Source organism: Taudactylus pleione, unplaced genomic scaffold, assembly GCF_031769625.1.
Source record: "Taudactylus pleione unplaced genomic scaffold, aTauple2 ptg000016l, whole genome shotgun sequence".
Classification (NCBI taxonomy): domain Eukaryota; kingdom Metazoa; phylum Chordata; class Amphibia; order Anura; family Myobatrachidae; genus Taudactylus; species Taudactylus pleione.
This window is the reverse complement of record NW_028284418.1, coordinates 44,176,120-44,197,633: the sequence shown is the minus strand read 5'-3', so window position 1 is coordinate 44,197,633 and position 21,514 is coordinate 44,176,120. Positions and strand designations below refer to the sequence as shown.

General features: G+C 41.0%; 1 protein-coding gene across 5 annotated transcripts in view; it reads right to left on the bottom strand.

Annotated features, from left to right (window-relative positions):
- MARCHF8 (membrane associated ring-CH-type finger 8) overlaps positions 1-21,514 on the bottom strand; it is a 280,401-nt gene that overhangs the window by 6,286 nt on the left and 252,601 nt on the right. For 4 of the 5 annotated variants that reach the window (XM_088475766.1, XM_088475789.1, XM_088475757.1 and 1 more), the window contains 2 exons: positions 3,586-3,665; positions 2,333-3,160 (listed from right to left, as the gene is read on the bottom strand). In XM_088475766.1, coding sequence (XP_088331892.1) covers positions 2,333-3,160; positions 3,586-3,665 — 908 coding nt within the window. The remainder of the gene's footprint in view (positions 1-2,332; positions 3,161-3,585; positions 3,666-21,514) is intronic. The other variant, XM_088475783.1, reaches the window with a different exon arrangement.

Sequence of the window (21,514 nt, the reverse complement as noted above, 5' to 3'; positions counted from 1 at the left end):
TTCAAATCAAGGGGATAACGTCGGCGTATCTAAATATATTTTTGGGTAAAAGGTAAAAAAGTTCCCTGACCCCTAGTCTGGATAGACACCAGATGTTAGACAGTTAATAGTTAGACAGGGAAAAAAGTTAGACACAAACAAAAGTCAGACACATTAAAGTTAGACATGTAAAAAGTTCGACAGGTACAAAAGGTCGACAGGGTCAAAAGTTCGACATGAAAATGGTCAACACAAAAATGGTCAACATTTAAACCCTCCCCTTGGTGCCTAACCCTCCCTCCTGGTGCCTAACCGTCTGGGTAAGTGCCTAACCCTAACCGTGGGGGTCAGTGACTAACCCTAACCCTCCAGTAAGTGCCTAACCCTAACAAAGAAAAAAAAAAGTGTTGACCATTTTTGTATCGATCTTTTTCATGTCGAACTTTGGACCCCGTCGAACTTTTTACATGTCTAACTTTAGTGTGCCTGACTTTTGTTTGTGTCAAACTTTTATCCTTGTCTAACTATTAACTGTCTATCATCCGGTGTCTATCTAGACATTGTCTAACTAATTACTGTCTTGTCTATAGTCCGGAACCCACACCAAACAAGGATACAATATTCTATTACAGAAATTTTTAGACTGTAGACAAATATTTACAGCACAAAGTAAGCGTCACTGTCATTTTGCTATGAGAGTTATCTAGAAAGACGTAATCTGATTATGTGTCTGTGTCAATATAAACGCTCTTACATCACCTTTGAGTGATTTCAGAATGATTATAAGGGGAAAATAAAACAAATGGAATATGTATAAATACTGCTGTGGATTTTTTTAAGCAATTAACCCAGTATTCAGCAAATGGTGAGGAATACAAGGACAGTTTAATAAAGGGGTATTTCTCCTCATCCCTGCTAATAAAGGACCTTCGCATGCAGACGGTTTGGTTCTGGAGCCTGTATAGAAAAGACCATAAATAGTCACTAATTCAACTCTCGCCACTCAGCGTGCAAAGACGCATTTTTCAAGATTGATTTTCAGATTGGCCAAGATGATCACAAAAGTTCTAAAATTAAATGTAAAATAAATCTCAACTTAACCAAACAGACTAATATGTAACTCGCACATTAGCTCCAGTCTTAAATCTAAGCCTACCCCATGCTTCACCACTAACAATTCAATAGCCATACACAACACGATAAACATGCAAACTAGCTGACCAAACAGTTGAAAAGCTACTTGGATCGCTTGGTTGGGGCTGCCTAGAAGATGATGGCCGTTCAGTGTATATGAACGACCATCATCTGCAGATATATCTTTGCAGTGTGTACCCACCTTATATCTCTAAATAGATCTTTACGGCTTAAAAGTTTCAGATTATGCAGGGTACCTCCCTCCTTTTACCACCTACCTCAATTAAAAAATAAAAAGCAGCATCATTCTTACCAGGGGAAAAGTAATTACAAATATTTGGTCTTGGACTGCTCTCTACAAAAAGTTGCTAAACTTTTTGGGACACAACCTGTTTGCACTTGTCCCACGTGTCAAAAATACTGGGAGAAATAAGTGTTATACTGTACACAGACACATAATACTGTTAGGACTAAAAGTTTTTAAACTGATTTTGGAAATAAAATTTTGGAGAAACAGGACAAATACCAATTCAAATACTTATTATCTTGCAGTTGCATTTTAGATATTAGCCAATGAGCAACACCACAGAACTATGGATGTAATCATTGGTACATGAGCGTTTAGAATCTCATTCCATAATAATAATAATAACATCCCCATATCTGCACAATTGTATTACCGGAATAAAGCACCATCATTAATCTATTCCATGTTGACACTGTGATATTCAGATCAACAGAGATTCAAATATATTTAGCCAAATCACACTTCAAAGCAAACTAAGCTTAGGTAGCATATTGTTTAAAGACCTTTCTAAACACTACATAGATGCATTCCCAAATAAAATGAAATTGAATTAGTAACCGTCATACTGAATAGATAACTTTAAAATAAATTCAATTTTCAAGTAAAGTATGTTTAAAGTCGCTGCCATACAGACGATGTGTCAGGGATGGGATTGCTTTATAACAGATTTTCTTGCTCAATAAAAAACAAACAGGTAAGACAAGGGTCATGGAAAGAAAGCTCTTTAAATCATGATACCATTATCAGAAATTGATAGATATATTCTTTCTTGTGTCAACGCTTAAATATTAATGTAATACTTTAAAAAGCATCTAGACTAATTATGCATGATAGGTGTCAATCATTCAATTTAAGATAATTTGGGACTGCATCTCAGATCAGTAGTTGAGGGTGGTTCTTCTGTAAACCAACCTGCATAAGTCCCCAGATGTGGACACAGGGGAGGCAGGGGGATATATTTTTGAGGGGTAAGGACATTCAAGATCACTGTCCTCCACAGAACACAGTGGAGCTCTCTGTTCCTGTGGATCTTCAGGGACACCTATATGTTCCTCAAACACATCATCGTCCCCCAAATAATAAGAATTGAAATCAGTGCCTCCCAAAAGCATACTAGAAGAAGAGCCAGCATAGAGACTTCTAGAGTAGCCATCAAGTTCTTGGAATCTGTGTAGGCTACGGACACTTGAACTTGGGGAAAAAGAGAATATATAGTGGAGTAGGGTTTTGTTTTTTGATGAATCACTGTCTGTCTTATCATCCATATGAGGTATACATACAGATCCAAGACTAGTGTCCAGGCAAGAGACTTTAAGTGGATTGGATGAGACAGACTGTCCATGAATAACATTAGAGTTGTTTAAAGAGATAGGATCAGTAAACGGTGTTCCATTTTCAGGAAAGTGAAATTTGTTCTTTGCAAAAGAATGCTCTTGAGCTGAAAGCAGTTTCCCTTCCGAGCTAGTTCGTTCCACAAAATCACAGTTCCTAGACGTATCCACCGTTTTTTGGTCCACATCATTCAGTGATTTTGAGAAAGGTATGACTGATTTTGCCTTGGAAGACTTGATGATGTTGTTATAGCCCACTGTGTTGGCTTTGTCCTTTGAGAAGCCATCTTGGCAGATTATGGTCACAGTGGCGCCTGGTGTCCTAGAACTCTGGTATTTGGGGTTATTCAACACAACTGCAGACTGCAATGGACTTTGATGACAACATTCAGAAAATACAGCACTGGAACTGCATGCAGTGAAAAAAGCATAGAAAGTATAAAAACAAACAAAAAAATGACAAGAAAAGACATTTATTGTGATAAAACATGATCATAAACAGAGACAACACGATGTGGAACACAACAGGAGAGACAAAACATAATGAACACACTAGATACCTAGTCTATCCACTAGATGGTTTCAACTGTGGGAGGTATATCTATTTACTAACCGTCGGTTATTCAAAGCCGAGGCTTTTGGTTGGTTAAAAGAGCAATAACATTAAATGCAAAACACTCCTGGTTTTGCATGTAATGTTACTGCTCTACTATATTCCGCAGCCAGATCTGCCGAAAAGTGACAGCTTCTCAGAGCCGCTGCCTAGTAAATTTTCCCCCAAGACTAGGCTATTAGTTATGTTCTTATTCTATACAAATAATAAACTGATTATACCGGCAAATATCTTGGCTGGAAGGTGTCACTGATGTCCTAGGAAAGCTATTTGGTGCAGTAACTGATGTCGGACTTCCTGCCTGAAAGATACAAAAATACAATTATTTCAACCAGAGACTTACTTTCTGCAGTATAAATGTGCCTAGGAACATCTCTGTACAAAGAGAACTGTCAAGTGGAAAATCGGAAATAGCCTGCATTAGCGCTTTGCTAATAATCATCATGAATCACTTTGGAAACCACTTATAATTTTTTTTATTTATGATCATACATTTATTATTTTTTCTCAGTCTTTCACTTAATGTCTAGCTATATATTCCGGACACAAAGGCAGACCTCAGGAAATAGAATTTACCATACAATACAGAGCATATGGCAGGCCTATTCAACATGCTACCCTCCAGCTGCTGTGTAACTACACATCACAGCATGCCCTGACACAGTTTTGCTGTTAGGGCACGCTAAACGTGTGGCAGGGCATGCTGGGATGTGTAGCTCCACAGCAGCTGGAGGGCAGCATGTTGAATACCCCTAGCGCAGGCCTGGCCAACCTGTGGCTCTCCAGCTGTTGTGAAACTACAAGTCCCAGCATGCCTTGCCACAGTTTTGCTATTAGGGAATGCTTAAACTCTGGCAAGGCATGCTGGGACTTGTAGTTTCACAACAGCTGGAGAGCCACAGGTTGGCCAGGCCTGCCCTAGCATATAGCATCAACCGGATGTCTAAACCCAGTGTATAGCAGGAGGAAGGAAGGCTTACAATTCTGCTAGCACAGATGCTGGTTCTCACATGCTGTTCACATGAAGGTAGAGGTGACAACATGTGACACTAGCAGAAGCTGACTCCAGAGAAAATTCCTGCACCATCTTGCTTTTCCAACTGTGTAATTCATATCGCCTCTAACTCAGTCACTTTCTTTCTACCAAAGTGACATCGTCTTTGATCCACCTTGTAAAAATGTCACACATTCAAAAAGAAAACCACATGAGCTTATGTAATCATTGGATCTGTAACACAAGACAATGTAGATGAAACCTCCATTTGACAAGTGATTAAAACTATCGGTTCTTATGCGGACTGCTATATAAAAGCCTTATCCATTATTAGAAACACAAATAATATTTACTAATGTAATTTTAACTAAATGAGGTCACATTAAAAAGGTAAACGTACAGTGAAATCATTGCGTACATTTGTCTGTCCATCTACGAGTGGAGAGTATAACCTGGGAACGTGAACAAGGTGAATGTTACGTCAGTTGGTAAAAATGGCACATTAGAAAACAGAGTCAGAAAAGCCGGCATCTGTTTCCAAAAATGGCAGCGCCACTGCCTACAGATGTGTCCTCGTCTTGCTGCAGTCGCGCCAAACAGTCCTTCATGGCGAGCTTTGTCCTGTGAGACACTGATAGGGCTTGGCGCCTTTTTTTGGCGAAAATGCATCTAAGTAGCAATGTGATGCGACTAGGACGCACCAGCAGACCGTGCTGATTAACTTGTATATCTGTGTGCGACTGAGTCTCTGAATCTATATACCAAGTGTTACAATGTATCTGCCACAGCTTTTTTCATTCCAAGTTCTGTTGTGATTCATATACAGACTCAGGTGCACACAGATATACAAGGGTCACATATCGAAGTAATCAGCACAGTCTACTGGTGCTTCCTAGTCATAGTTACTAATGTTGGCCATACACGCTACAATTATCGGGACGATCCGCCTGATATAGGCGGATCGCCGCGATAATAGTAGTGTGTGGGGGGGGGCGACCGAGGGTTAAATATTGCTCGGACGGGCATGCCGGATTGTCCAGCATGCCCCTCCGATGCGATACTACCCGGTAAACTGTCGGCCGCATCGGGCATTGTATGCCCAGCGCAGCCGACAGACAGACATTTCCTGTGTACCTTCCTACGGAAGGAACAGGGAAATGTCTCCTCCCTCGGGGGCGGAGCGCGGATGTTGGGCTATACACTGAGATTTCTCTCACAGTGTATGCCGCGGACATCTGCGGCTGGCAGCCGGCCAGATAAAATGTCTGTCGGTCTGACAGACATTTTACCTGGCAGTGTATGCCCAGCATTAGTGACATAGAAGCATTTTCAGCAAAACAAGACGCCCAATGCTAGCAGAGTTACACGGGACCTGATAGCTCACTCACGGCAGGCATAACGCACTGTGTATTGAGGCTAGGTGTATGAGGTCACATCTGTACATCAACTGCTGAATATCATGACAGCAAGAAACAGCTCTGCATTATACTACAGATTATTTTCTAGCTGATAAAACAATTATTTTACCACTCCTGTACAATTCTTAACTTAAGGTATACACCACAAAAGCTTAAACTTCTTCAATAAATCAACATGTTTACTTGATTCTGTGTCAACCCCCAAACACAGACAGAAATTCACAGCTTCTTTTAATGTCAGAAGAGGAGCGAATCGAGCGAGAGGAGTGTGTCACAAGTGTATGCTAATAGTTGTCATGGCTACTTATGCTTTTAGTGATGGGCGGGAGCACGGAGAATTTTCCCCCTCTCTTTATGATGGCTCTGGGTCTACTTGCTGATGATTTTCTCCAGCATTTGCCAGTATTGAATGTGCTAATTTTCTTAAATGTCAAGATACAAATTTAGATTACCCTACTGCAGATCACGCTGCTCTTTTGTTGTTTTATAGAACAGAGTGTTCAAAATATTATTTCTTTTTTTTTTTTAAATGCTATTTAAAACCTACGGCTATTAGCTGAGACACAATAGCACTATTCACAGAACGTGCCATTTTCCTATTGACTAGATGTATAAAGGTTACTTTTCATCAATTTGCTAGGAAGAAAAGGAACCATTTTAGCATGTGAAATTGCTGTCATTGTGTGATGCACACATGGATACAGCGGCGTTATCATGGCTCTTACCTCAGACCACCCTAATTGTGCCCAGTATACTTTATGCCATGCTTTGAGCAAATGATTACGGCTGGCAACGGATCAAATGGCTGAAAGGTTATTGAGGACGTGATGGATTTTAAGCAAACATCATTTCAGTTCTGACAAATGAATGTTCACTGAATATACAATATGTGGAAACAAACATGCCACTAATATACAGAGAATTTTTTTTGTTTTTTTTGTTTGAGGTCTTAAAATTATTTCTATTTTATAAGAAAAATAACTGACTCCAGGTGACAAATAAAATGGCTGCCGCAATCTTGCACTGGGAGGAGGAGCTGAGCTCATGCGGCATAACATTTCTGGAACAAACTTATTTGGTCGTTGCATATGGAGGTTAATGCAAGTTTACGTGCAGGTTCATGTTTCAGTATGTGTTTTGTTTTTTCTTTTTCAAAATCTTCTTATATATAACATATATATGACATATATATATGGAGATACAAGCCAAGCAATGGAACAACCTCTCCCGTATGTCAAAAAATTGAACCAATTTCCAGCAATTCTGCTATCAAGTATTTTACAGAAAGGATGGATAAATGTATAGAAGAATACACTGGGGCGAATAAAAATCAACAACAAAGGACTGGCACACTTCATTGAAGAATCTCAGCGAGTATAGGGACATTGAGACAAACAGACAGGATATATAGGGGTAAAATTACTAAGATAGTTCTATTAAGAAGATTTCAGGTATTATCTTCTAGAAGGTGCTAGATAAATGAGAAGTAGAATCTGATTGGTTGCTATGGGCAACATCACTTCTTAACTAGAACTCCCATGTTAGTAAATTTACCCCCTACAATCAATTATCTCACCACCATGTATACCAAACGTTAAGTGGAGCTCCAACACAGTCATTCCAAAAATACTGATGAAATACTTTCTACTACACGTTGAGTCTCCCATATCCAAATATTCCGAAATACGGAATAATTTTGGCATGACTGAGATAATGAAACATTTGATTTTTGGTGGTTCAATGTACACAAACTTTGTCTAAGGCACAAATTATTAAAAATATTGTATAAAATAAACTTCAGGCTGTGTGTATATGAATCATAAACAAATTTCATTTCTTTACACAAACTTTGCTTGGGCCACAAAATTATTGAAAATATTGTATCAAATTACCTGCATTCTGTGTGTATATTGGGGTCCTATTCCCAAGATATTTCATTATGATATGCAAATATTCCAAAATATGGATTATTCCGTTATCCAAAATACCCCTGGTCCCAAGCATTTTGGATATGGGAGAATCAACCTGTATCTCCAAAAAAAAAAACCTTTGATTCTTTGACTCAAGAATGGCCAAAGGTCCATTTTTTAAACAATCCCCAAACTGCACAAAAACTCATTAAAACCACCAGACAGGCCAATAATTGCTAACAGGCATTCACTAAACTATATAGTTTAATAATTTCTGGATTTCCTCCTACAACCAGTAGTACAAGCACAATCTATTATACTTAAGGACACTACTACTTTCATCTTGAAATTACAGCAGCTTTCATCATTACCTACGAAGCAATTGATGTGTACCATAGACGTTGTATACCTCATCAGAGAGGTCTTGAAGCAATTATTAATCTTACACTGGACCAGAAATCAACTTTTTTCTCACGCTACTGGAACTAACACTATCACAAAACTATTTTTCATTTGATGACAATTTTTTTTGTACAGAATTCCAGATTTGCTATGGGGTCATGTGTGGCCCCTAGCTTTTCAAAACTATTTATGTGAAAAGTGGAAAAGGATTTATTTTTTTAATCACCAGAAATACAGGGATACTTATCCGCATACTTCCAATACATAGATGATATTTTCTTATTGTGGACAGGCACTGAGGCTACATTTAACAACATGATACAACAAATTAACCTTTCGGATACAGCAGTAAAATTCATCTCTGCGTATAATTATGAATCAATAAAGTTTTTAGATGTGGCCGTTAAGATCAATGAGAGGTTGGAGATATATACTTTGATCTATTTCAAAGCTACGGACAGAAATGTATTTTTACAAGCAAACAGCTACCATCCGCCAACCCTTAAAAAAGGCTTACCATACTCCCAGTTCCTAAGAATCCTCAGGATCTGCAGTGACTACAATGATGCCATCCTCCAGATCAATAACATGATCCTCACGTGCATTGTGAGAGGATATCACCCCAAGCTGTTAAGAGGCTAAGTACAAACCCCTGAATGATTCAAGAATAAAAGCACTAACTTCTACTAACAAACAACAGAAGGAGAATTTGGTGTGGGTAGAGGAATTTTCCAATGCATCCACTGACATCATTAAAAAAAGCCAGACAACTTTGGCCTATTGTTACTTCTAATCAGTCCCTCACTAAAGATGTTGATGTCAAACCAGTGTTCAAGAGAGGCCGGATCATCAAAGACCTGATCTTCCATAATGATGTTTCCAAACATAAGCCGCAAGGTCCGGCAATTTCCTTACGAAAAAATGGAAACTATAGGTGTACTGGCTGCATCACCTGTAGTCATATGGAAAAGGGACATTCATTTGTTCATTCTCACTCCGGAAAAAAAATCTTCATTAAACATCCCCTCACCTGTACAAGTCTCTATGTTGTTTATTACATCAGGTGTCCAAGCAGACTTATATATTGGGAAGGCGACAATGTCAACTTAAAAAACACATGGCCCTCCATCGATTGAGCATAAGGGCAGCATTAGATGGCAAACCAGTGGACCAACCTGTGGCCAAACATTTTTGGGACTACAAACATGGATTGGCCACTCTGCAGTGCAAAATGATAGATTGGATTCCCCCCAGTTCAAGAGGGGGTGACAGAGGACGGATTCTTCTTCAACACGAATCAAGATGGATTCATAATCTAAATACCCTACAGCTACATGGCTTAAAATAAATTATGTATTTTTCTCGTTTCCTCTGATACAGCTCCTATTCTTCTCTGGTTTAGAGCACAGTTAATGTTTATAATTCATGTGATCCATTTTGCATCTTATGCGGTCTATCTTAGTTTCTAACAAGGTCAGCGCTTTATTTGCTATCTTTTTTCCAGCAAGTCTCCAGCAGCGTTACTGTTTTATCTATCCTCTAGTGTCTTTACCATGATTTAGGCAGATCTGAGGAAGGTCTGTTTATGTTTTTATTCAGTTTGTTCATTTGTTGCCTAGCTGATGGGTGTCACTTTGGGGTCCACGCTCCCTGGGGATTACCGTGATGCTGGTGCCACTGCGCAGACGATGACATCATCGGATCCCCTCTGTGAGGAAGCAGCATGGTGAAGGTACAGTAGGTGAAGATTATTTAAAGGTATGTATTTTTTCATGTTCCATGTGTCTTGTGTGATATAGTTGGGGTAGGGGGTCTCTCTCCTGGGGTAGATGGACACCTCCTTACACACAGCATCCAGGAAGCAGCACACCAGTCCAGGGTTTTCGTGCAAGCTGGTCGGAACCAGTTTTATTGTGCAATATAAACAACAAAATAAACAAAACATAAAAATAAATCCTAGCCCGTCTGGACACTAACTAGACAGGTTATTCCCTCTCTACAAGTGGCAGGGTCTACTGCCTTACCACAAACACAGACACAGCACTTTCAAATATTACAGTGTCTCTGAACAAACCTCAGTGTCTGTTCTCCACAGGGTATGTGAGACACTCAACCAAAACCCACACAGCTTATCTGAGCCACTTCCAGGTGCAACTACTAATCAGCCAGGTCTCTGCCTGAAAGGCCCAACGCCTAGAATGGCCTGTGGATGGAGCCTTCCCTTCTCTTCTCACATCCACACCCCTAGGACCCATTATCCGGCTTCTACCAAAAGCCGACACTTCTGGTCTGTTTGGCATAACAGACTTTTCCTGGGGTTTTTAAAACACATATGATAGGAATCTGGGACACACATATATGCCATCCCAGACTTTTCCAGTGCTTCTACTACACTTGATAACAGGGAAAAAACTCTGAAATGTTGACCGGATAAGTAAATCAGTGCTGTGGTTTATTTTTTGCTGTGGAGTCTCACAGAGTGCCTTCCATATTTTGTTTGCTCCACAAAATATTATATTTTATATATATATATATAGAAAAAATAAATAAACAGCGGCACTACGAGACTTGAAAAATAGTAAATTTTAATGTGGCACAAGGTGTCACATTTCCAACGTTTCGGGGCTCACTGGCCCCTTTGTCAAGGATATAAGGATATCCTTGACAAAGGGGCCAGTGAGCCCGAAATGTTGGAAATGTGTCTCCTAGTGCTGCTGTTTATTTACTTTTTCTACACTATTTTGCGGTGTGCACAGGAGCATTAGCATAATACAGTAAAGCAGAGTGCCGGTCCAGACAATTACATATATATATATATATGTGTGTATACACAGTTAAGATGTATAAAGGGTTACAGGAATATCTCAGCTGCAACAAGTCAGCAATGTATCTACAGTAGGGTAGCGGTTCCCAACCTTTTTCAGTCTGCAATATGTTTGGTGTCCACACCCTCCCCCTTCATATATAATATACAACACTGAATACTGGGAATTCTCAACAAAATGTACAAAAAAAGGCTGTTCTATTTCATTGGCAGGGAAACATGTAAGAAGCAAAAAGTCCTTAACATTTAAGTTAACTTTTTTAAAATAGTGCCCTTACGGTAGTCTGTTTCTCATATTTGGCTTTCAAGTCTTGTTGCATACCTCCCAACTTTCTGAACAGTGGAGTCGGGACTTATGCACACGCCAAACGGGGGCGTGGTCTAGTAGGCCCCTAGAACACACCACCTGATGGGACGTTTTAGGGGTATGATTGTGCAATATGCCACCATATTTTGTCATGCTAGGGGGAGCCCAACACTCCGTCAGCTGCCCCCAGTCTCCTCCTGGCATATGTGTGACATCGATTTAACGCTGCACTGATATGCAATACAGCAGAGCAGCGCGGGTGGAACAGTGACCGAAAAGCGGGACAGTTGGGAGGTATGTTGTTGGTTTTGTCTGGATGTTTCTTTGTTAGATTTTCACTCAATCTAGAAGGCTTCATGACTTCATTTAAAAATCATTATTAATATTTTGTCCACAAAATAGTCATAATGGTGATAACTGTAACTCATCGGCGATGGAACAAATCCAAATTTTTAAGCAATCAGTTCAATACTGCCAATATTTCCTTTTCTCCACAGGTTACGGTTACTAGAATGCTTGCTTCTTACTAACACAAACCATTATTTATATCAAGGTTTGGCTAAAATGTCCAGGAAACACCCAATGACGCCCCTGCCGCTCCCATGAAATGTAACACTCAGGGCTGACATAAAAAATTGTGGGGCTCTGGACTGACAAAATAACTAGGGCCCCCCTTTCTATATGGAATGGGGGGGGGGGGCAGAGATGTGGATAGTGTGGGTGGAGCTACAGTGACGGTGAGCTATCGACTGCTGCATAAGCCAAACTAAAAAAAAAAAAAAAAGTTACCTGTTGGTGCGAAAACACTGTGAAGGGGCTTCCCTGGTCCCGATCGCTATTCTCTGCACATTACCATTATACTTGCTCTAATATCTCTCCACCAGGAGCCTCTGATGTGGGACGATAACAAATCGCAATTGGATATACTGGATATACTGCCAGCATAATACAGACCCCTTCTCTCGCTTCTATACCACCGGAGGTAACCTGCTGCCATGGAAATCACTAATAGGCCTCTGCTGTAGGGTGACTTACCTTGAAACCATTGCTAGGATTACCTTTAGCTGTTGCCATCTGATGTGAGCTCTGGCTGCCTCATGTATGATCTCCTGCTCTCCCGGTGCTCACTGTGCAGGGTGTCCTCCTCTACACTTATCCGTTCTGGTGGCTGTCTGGTCCAGCGGGATGTGACTGACTCTCTCACCATTGAGACCTAAGATTCTCCTGTGATCCGACTGTGTGTGGAGGAGTTGGGAAATCCGGATGTTCTGCTGCTCCTCTCGGCTAAACATTACGCTGCAGTGGCAGCACAGCGAGGTGATCGAGACTGGAGAGAGAGTGAGCAGCTATCGCCTCTCCGGGGGACCTACTCCTGTCTAACTCTTTGATGAGCTATGAGTGGAAGTAGTAGCAGTGCCAGTGGAATTTCGAATGTGGTGCCTGGTGGGCGGAGCCAATCGGAGCTCGCGGACAAGCAGCCAATCAGGAGGTGCTGCTGCGGCGGCGGCTCCTGATTGGCTGCCGGTCCGCAAGCTCCGAGTGGCTCACAGCTGGTACCCAATTCCAAATGCCATGCCTTTGCTGTCTACCTATGGCTGCCTGCCGGCATACCAGTTGCTGACCCAGCACAAATTCACACCACAGCCACCCGGGCTCCCCCTTTGTCCGGGCCCGGGACTCCAGTCATGGCAGTTCCCCTGATGGCGGCCCTGGTAACACCCTCTAAAAACATAATTTTTTTGGAGGTCTGTCCTGCCAGTTTGTTGGAGGCTGGGAGGTGTTTCACTGTTGCACACTGTGGAGGAGGCATAGGTCTCTATAGTCTGCAGCATAAAAATTAGCATTTTTCAGAGGGAAAACAGCCCAGCGGGGACCATGTAGTAGACCACCCCATGTTGGGAGGTATACAATCCTATTCACAGCCATCATTAGTGTGGTCAAATTATCTATCATTATGAGATAAAATTTATCTATCACTAATAAAAAAAAGCCTAATGATTACCCTGAAAAATTCCTAAAATACATTGAAACTACAGGCAATTTTTTTCCCATGATACCCCCCCACCCATGCCATTATCTTGTAAGAGATAGTTAATCATTGTGGTCTTTTTAAATTGGATTAACATCTCCTGCTCCTTAATACATGCATCATCAAAGTTCCAAAAAGCCTACAGTTCTTGAAAGAAAGAAAACAGTCCCGCTGCCTTTTATGCACTGATGATGCTGGGATTATTACCAGTCAAACATATCCTGGGCAGCCACTGGGGTTCTGATACACTTTCCAGTTATTGGTATCTGTGGAAAACATATTTCCCATCATCCCTGCTGTTTGGCTGGATCCTGTAAAGCTGGGGTCTGGGGCACTATTAGAAAAAAAGAGAGGAACTATTCAGCGCTAGGCTTCCCTCCCCAGAACCAGTTAGACAATAAATCAATAACACCTAAACTAGTCACATCATCCTGTGGCCCTGTCACAAATCAGTGAGCAGACATCACAACCAAAGCAAAATTTTCTTTGTATAAATAGAATATTTCAACTGTAAAGTTCTGCGGCGTCTCTACTTCAGAAATCAGCTACAGATGTGTCCTTACACATCTTTGCTGTAGTTGCACCAAAAGCCCCTCACAGCGAGCCAGGTCCCGTGAGATTCTGCTAGCGCTGGGCGTCTTTGTTGCATCTTTTTTTTTTTTTTTTAAATATGTCTTAATGGGACGCACCAGCAGACTGTGCTGATTCATTTGATATGTGACACTTGTATATCTGTGTGTGCACCTGCGGATTGATCTCATGGATATCCACAAACTGTGCATGCGCTGCAGAAAGAAACCATGCATGCGCAAAGGGACGGAGACTGAAGGTGTGGATAGATCTCGCTTTGCATTAATGGGTGCTTGTGGACGGAAACTGGGTATGTACCGTGCGGACATATCGGTGGTCTCGCAGGATAGTTATGGGCGTGAAGCCTGTTTGGATCACACAGAAGGAGACAGGACGCCTGTTTCCGACAGATCTTTTGCACCCAGCATGGGGGGATAAGTCCCTGTGTTCTCAGTACAGCATCTGTGTACTGACTCCTAGTGCCTTTCTCCTGTGTCAAATCCTGCGTCTGGATCACCAGCGTATGTACTCAGTACAGCATCCGTGCACTGACTCTAGTGCCATTCTCCTATACCAGTCCTGTGTCTGGATCTCCAGAGATACTCCCTAGTGCAGCCCATGTGGGGATCCCCAGTTTTCTCTTGTTACAAGTTTCCTTCAGTACAGACCAGTGCACGAACTCACAGTATTCTTTGCATTCATTTTTCTACTTACTCAGCTCCGCTCCATATTGTTACACTGTGTACGCAGTCTCTCAGTCATCTTACTCCTAGTGTCATCTCCCGGTCTCCTCGTCACTCCCAGGTACCTGACCAGAGGGTCGCGACCTGTCGCTCGGTGCGGCGGAACCCAAATCCCAATAGGAGGGGGTCACTGGTGAAGACCACCAAGTGGGTTAAACTCCGTCGCCTCTGGTTAGGTTTAGCCAACACCTGGGTTTGACCGTTAAGGAGGATCTTATTGCTGTCACCCCATCATTGCTTCCTAGCCACCCTAACCCCCCGACTCCCAGTCCACCAACTAAGGAATTCCTTGTGCCGGATTGTGACAGAGTATAGCTGAGGGAAAAGTTGAGAAAATAAATAAAACAGGAGGGTGCAGAAGAGATAAGGGGAAGGAGGAAAAAAAAAAAAGAATAAGAAGAAGCTGTGGAAGAGGGAAGGGAAGGTGAGGAGCAGAGGAAACAGGGAGTGCAGGAACATTAGGGAGGGACTGTCAGCCCAGTCAGGGAAGAACAACAGATCAGCGCCTGCTGTGACTGGCTGTCCGTCATGTTCATCAAATCTGTAAAACTAATAATCTTGCTCTAGCCTGGAAGACAGGGAGCTGAGCTGGTAAGGGGTGAACCCAGCTTTTAGCAGCAGGATATTCAATATGTCGTCTGGTATCTAGGTAGAGCCAGCCCCTCATAGGTCAAAGATAACCCTAATAATCCCAGAACCACAGACAAGGCCATCCCTACCTCCATGCTAATACAATTATGAGTGCAGTCCAAAGGGGTGGTGAGGGGGCCCCTTACCTCATGGCGGATACACGGATCACAGCTCTCTGAGCACTGTTGTAATAACACAGGAAAAGTTTGCTCAGCTTCCTTCATTTCATATCTTACAAGGCTTGTAAGAAGGCACGGAGCAGATACCCTGAGCAAGGCAGAATTGTTCTTGTATAGATAAATAGCAAAGTTCTGTAACTCCACTACTTCAAAATTTAACAGCCCTCTAACGTGAAATGCAATCAGCAAGCTAACGAAAACAATTAGGCATAATGTAAGACTCCAAGCACACAGCTGACAAAGGAAGTGTACATCCACTGAAGGTAAATATAAGACAAAGGGGGGAATGTAGTAAGGGGCAATTTGCAATTCACCAAAATTACAATGTAAATCACTACTTTCTCAAACCTCCAAAAAATAACCAAAATAGCCAGAAATTTCAGAAATTTTAACACTGTATAGAACAGGAATAATCTAATAAAGATCCACAAGGTTTGCGATCAATTGCAATGTTTTTTTTTTATTAAAGAAAATATAGAAGCAAACCTTACTGCAGCACACAAACTGCTCACTACAAGCTGTTATTGACTTATGCTAAGAACCTCTTGGATGCTTGGATGCAATTTAGCAGTATTATTATTAGGTTCAGCAAAGTTAGAGTGTGCACTTGCATTTGTTTCTGATTTTCTGCTTGCAGCACTACAAGTTTCAGCAGGTAGCACCTCACATTGTGCTTAGGGTGTGCAATCTAGGGCCCCTCCCCCTATGTATTCTGTACTGTGTGTATGTATGTACACTGGAAGGATGAGACTCCTTCCACCTTGATTAGCACCCCTCTCACCTGTTCCTGGATGTTTTTGATTAGCAAGGAGTCCTTGCACTCCCAAGACTGCAAATCTAACAAGGTACACTGAGGGTAAGACCTACTATATATATGCTGTGTGTCAGTTTTGGGACTAGTATTGGGGTGCGGGGCTCTCTGGGCTGGTGTGGCTGGACCCTTTTCATGGCATCATATTGTACACTTTTTCACTTCTTTAGTTTGTTTTTTTATATACAGTATGTAGCACTTTATACACTTTTAATTATAACCTCCTACTTATGTAGGACTTACCACATAGGCGTTTATTATTCTCTAACCTACACCTTAAATCTCACACTAGTGTGATGCCATGGGGCGGTTCTGCTGGGTCGGCCTGGGGGGTCCCGGGCCCTGTATTTGTTCCATAGGAGTGTTAGGGACCTGGCTGATGGAGGTCACCTGGATATGGTGGGCAGGCCCATAATTATGGCCATCATTATGCTAAGAACCTCTTGGATGTCATTTAGCAGTATTATTATTAGGTTCAGCATAGTTGGAGTGTGCACTTTCATTTGTTTCTGTCATTGACTTGGCCGTCAGTGCAGTGTTGACTAAAAGTAATCATCAACTACCTTTCTTTTTAGGACTAAATTGTAACAATAATTATAATAGAAGCGTTTTAATAATGAAAATTAAGACAAAATCTGTGTTCAATTTGAAATAAGTGACTTAAGACTAAAACTAAACTTAAAATCCTTGTCAAAGTTAACACTTATACTACATACACTAATTTCTATTTTTGAAGTAGGGTTATTTTAAATTTTTAAAGAACAAGTAAGAGTTCTAGATATTAGCAGAAAATAAATATGACCTGTGTGAAGGATATATGATTGTGTATTGCACTATTTATAACAAACTTAAGGCATTAATTTGTATATGATATACGGGAGAAGTACTATGGTAAGTCAGTATGTAACACATTCTCAGCCTACTGAGCCTAGATTACTAAACACACAGTTAAAGGTATGCTGACTTCAGCTTCTCAAGGGAATTCTAGATAAAAAGTAAAATCCATTACTGTATCAATAAACTGTTTTAGAAAATTATGACTAAAACATTGACTAATATTATACTAAAATAAAAACGGAGGTCAACTGACTAAATCTCGACTAAAACAAAGAAAAAAAAAAAAAAGAGACTAAAATGTGACTTTATACCAACTACAACTTGAAATAAGTGACTAAGACTAAAACTAAATTTCTAATCCTCATCTAAATTAGCAATGTGTCAGTGTCATTAACTCCCAGCCAATGACAAGCATTTTCAACACACTAGCCAATCACATTTGCTGGTCAATTAAGATTATGAAGTGAATGTATTGAACAGTTTGCATCCTACATTAGGTTTTCTTTTACTAGCTGCCCATTGGATTTCCAATTTCCCATTGCCTATCCTCATTGTTTACATAGAAACATAGAATTTGACTGCAGATAAGAACCACTTGGCCCACCCAGTCTGCCCCTTTTAATTTATCCTTTGGCAACTTCAACCCTATTTGCTCCTTAGGTATCTCTTAAGGATATTCTTATGCCTATCCCAAGCGTGTTTAAATTGTTCCATCGTCTTTGCTTCAACCACCTCTGATGGGAGGCTATTTCACTTATCCTCTACCCTTTCTGTGAAGTAATTTTTGTTCGTCAAATTTCCTCTGAGTCTACCTCCCTCCAGTTTCAGGGCATGTCCTCGTGTTCTTGTACATCTCTTCCTTTGAAGAATGCTTCCCTCCTGTCCCTTGTTAAAACCCTTCATGTATTTGAAAGTTTCTATCATGTCCCCCCTTTCCCTTCTCTGTTCCAAACTATACATATTAAGATCTTTTAGTCTTTCCATTATAGTGTCCTTGATACTATATTTAGCCTTTAGGTTATTGAGACCCAAGTGCATGATTTAGCATTTTTTTACATTAAACTGTAGTTGCCATGTTCTTGCCCATTCCTCTATTCTACCCAGATCCTCAGTCATTTGTTTTACCACTCCAGGTGTGTCTACCCTATTGCATACTTTTAGGTAATCTGCAAAAAGGCATACTTTCCCTACAATACCATTTGCAATGTCACCAACAAAGATATTAAAAACACTGGTCCAAGTACAAAAACTTGGGGTACACCACTTGTCACAATTTCCTCCTGAGACTGCATTCCATTTACTACAACTCTCTGTTTCCTATCCTGCAACCAAGTTCTTATCCATTCAACAGTAATCCCAAGCTTTCCAGTTTGTTTATCATTCTGTGATGCGGGACAGTGCCAAAAGCCTTACTAAAGTCTAGATAAGCTACATCTATGCCCCCCCCTTAATCTATTACTTTTGTCACCCAGTCAAAAAAGTCAATAAGATTAGTTTTGCATGATCTCCCCTGAGTAAATCCATGCTGTTTGGGATCCTGTAAATTGTTGGATTTGAGATATTCCACCACTCTTTCTTTCAATAGTGTTTCCATTATTTTTCCCACTACTGTTGTAAGGCTCACTGGTCTGTGGTTACTTGTATCTTCTGTGCTTCCACTTTTGTACAGTTATATTACATTTGCTCTTTTCCAGTCCTCTGGAATCACTCCTGATACTAGCAACTCGTTGAATAATTCTGTTAATGGTTTTACCAGGACCCGTTTTAGAATCCTTGGATGTATCCCATCCGGCCCCACTGATTTATCCACTTTCAGTTTTGAGAGTTCTGTTAGGACCCTCTCCTCTGTAAATGTACTTTCATGTACCTAATTTTCATGAATGCCTCTGCAACTTAACTGTGGCCCCTTCCCCTCTTTTTCTGTAGTAAATACTGAACAAAAATAATTATTTAGATCTACTATTTCTTTGTCTCCATCGATCTTGTACTCACTCTCTGTCTTTACATTTATTATTCCTCCATTTGGCTTCCTCCTTTTACTTACACACTTAAAACAAGTTTTGTGCCCTTTATCTATTCACTGGGCCACTTTCTCCTCGGCTTCTGCCTTTGCATGCCTAATCACCTTCTTAGCTGAAACCAGTTCACAATATTGACTAAGGAGGCTTATTGTGGGAGACAGCAAAGGCTCTGTTGGCTGGATTTGAGGGGAGGCATGCTGCCTGATTTTTATTTTTTTTATGAACGTAATTAGGTTTCCTATGCAGGGATGTAACTAGGGGTGTGCGTGCGGTTTGGCTGCACAGAGCACAGCGCTCTGTGGGCGGCACCACTGCTCGACCCACGTCTCCTGCAACTGGCTAGTACAAAATCTGCAGTAAACATGAACAGTAGTGTCTCCAGTGGGTATTAGCACATAACTTGTAGCTCTGTGAACTGAAGTTCCTCTGAATGACACAGTACTTATCTGATAAGTGCAATCATAATGCACAAAACAACATTATTTGTGGACTATGATTGCACTTACTTATCTGACAAGTACTGTATCATTCTGAGGAACTTCAGATCATCTGTGTGCTAATATCCACTGCAGGCACGTTTTACGTGGATATACTGGGGGAAAAGATTTGAGAATGAAAGGGAGGCTGCAGTGAGTCCTAACTGGTAATAAATAATACATCAGCTCCTGCAGCCATGGAAGATGGATCACTGGTTACCCAGGCAAGATCTTCACAGGAAGAGAGGAGGAGAGATTGCAGGGAAAGTGCAGCAGCAGTGAGACTTTTCCTGAAGTTGTGGGTGTGTTGATCACTGTGACCATGCCTGGGTGATCATCACTATGTGTAGCCGGGGAGGAGGAGTCTGGGGGTGGTTGGTGGAGAAGCGGCTGCAGTGAGCACTGTGAGCTCCTGCAGCAGCAGGTGTGCACTATCATCACTGTGTCTGGCCAGTGATCGATCGCTCCCCAATGCTGCGTGTTTAGAAGGGGGCGGGAGGGGGAGCTTGGGGTGGAGCTGCAGGGAAGCATACTGAGCTTTGAGATCTCATTGGTTGCTAAAAGAATCTATTTAGGCAGTCACGGGTGGGTGTATTTGACCAGTCACATGACATGCGACCATGTCACAGAAAGCCCAGATGAGCATGGTCGCATCTGAAGCGACAACGCCAGGCAAGTGGTGAAATGGCCCATTCATTTAAAAAGAGTGCCTGCATGTAGTGCACATATTAGAAACCTAACAGAAATGAATGGGCCATTGAAATGAATGAGAACAGCTGTAAGAGTTAAAAAAAAAAAAAATTACTGGTGATATCCCTTTTTAAATTGATCAAAATTGTCACAATCGAGTTGGTTTATAAATAATTATATATAATAGGCTAAAGAGCCTGGTTAATAAATTCACAATTTTATTACAGTGTTGTAATTTTTGATGAAATTTAACAGCTGAACGCAACTGATCCTAACTAGATTCCACCAGAAGAGTATTTAACAGGGTCTCCTGTAGTATAGTGTAGAATATAAATATTATATACATATATATGCATACATACACTGTATGTATATATATATATATATATATATATATGGGTTTTACTTCAACGTTTCGAGGCCAATGTGCCTCGTCCTCAGGAAGATAAACAATACAGATACCATGAAAAACTGTCGTAACATTTAGAGAAAGTGGTTACAAAAATAAAGATCTTGTTGCCACTAAAGAGAAAGTTTTATCTATGAACAGAACAACTCTATTAAATCCAAAGGGTCCAGATAAGCCTAAAATATCTACGTTCCCCTGGAGTACCATTTACGATACCAGCAGCGCTGTAGCCCCCAAGCCAGCAGGGATTTGTGGACCATTACAACAAGTGATAAAGATCTACCTGGCTTACATAAAATCAGACCTATGGCCTGTTGCAAACGGGGCCGGAACTTAAGGGACTTTTTAGTCCGGACCGATATTACCAACCTGAGCCCACAAAAATCCACTTTAGTTAAAGAGAAACAGCCAGGTTGCTATCGATGCCCATCCTGTGTAACATGTAGCTATTTACAGACAGGGACCACCTTTCAACATCCTCACAAAGGTATCACCTTCCATATAAAACATGTTTAACTCATCATTTTGTTATATATATGATCACATGTCCGTGCGGCCACTGCTATGTAGGGATGACATCCCGCAAATTTAAAGAATGAATGGCTCTACATAGGTCGGGGATAAGGGCCGCACTTAACAGCAAACCTATGGATCAACCAGTTGCAGTTCATTTTAAAAACCATCAGCATCAATTGGCCTCATTGAGGTAGAAAATAATAGATCACGTACCTGTAAAAATACGAGGCAGTGATCGTCTAAAAGAACTGACTAAATTGGAAGCATCCTGGATTTTTAGACTTGACACTGTGGCCCCCCAAGGGTTAAATGAACGCATTACATGGAACTCTCTTAGTTAATCTCCATTTATTTAACTTGTTATTTATTAGGCATTCTTTAATT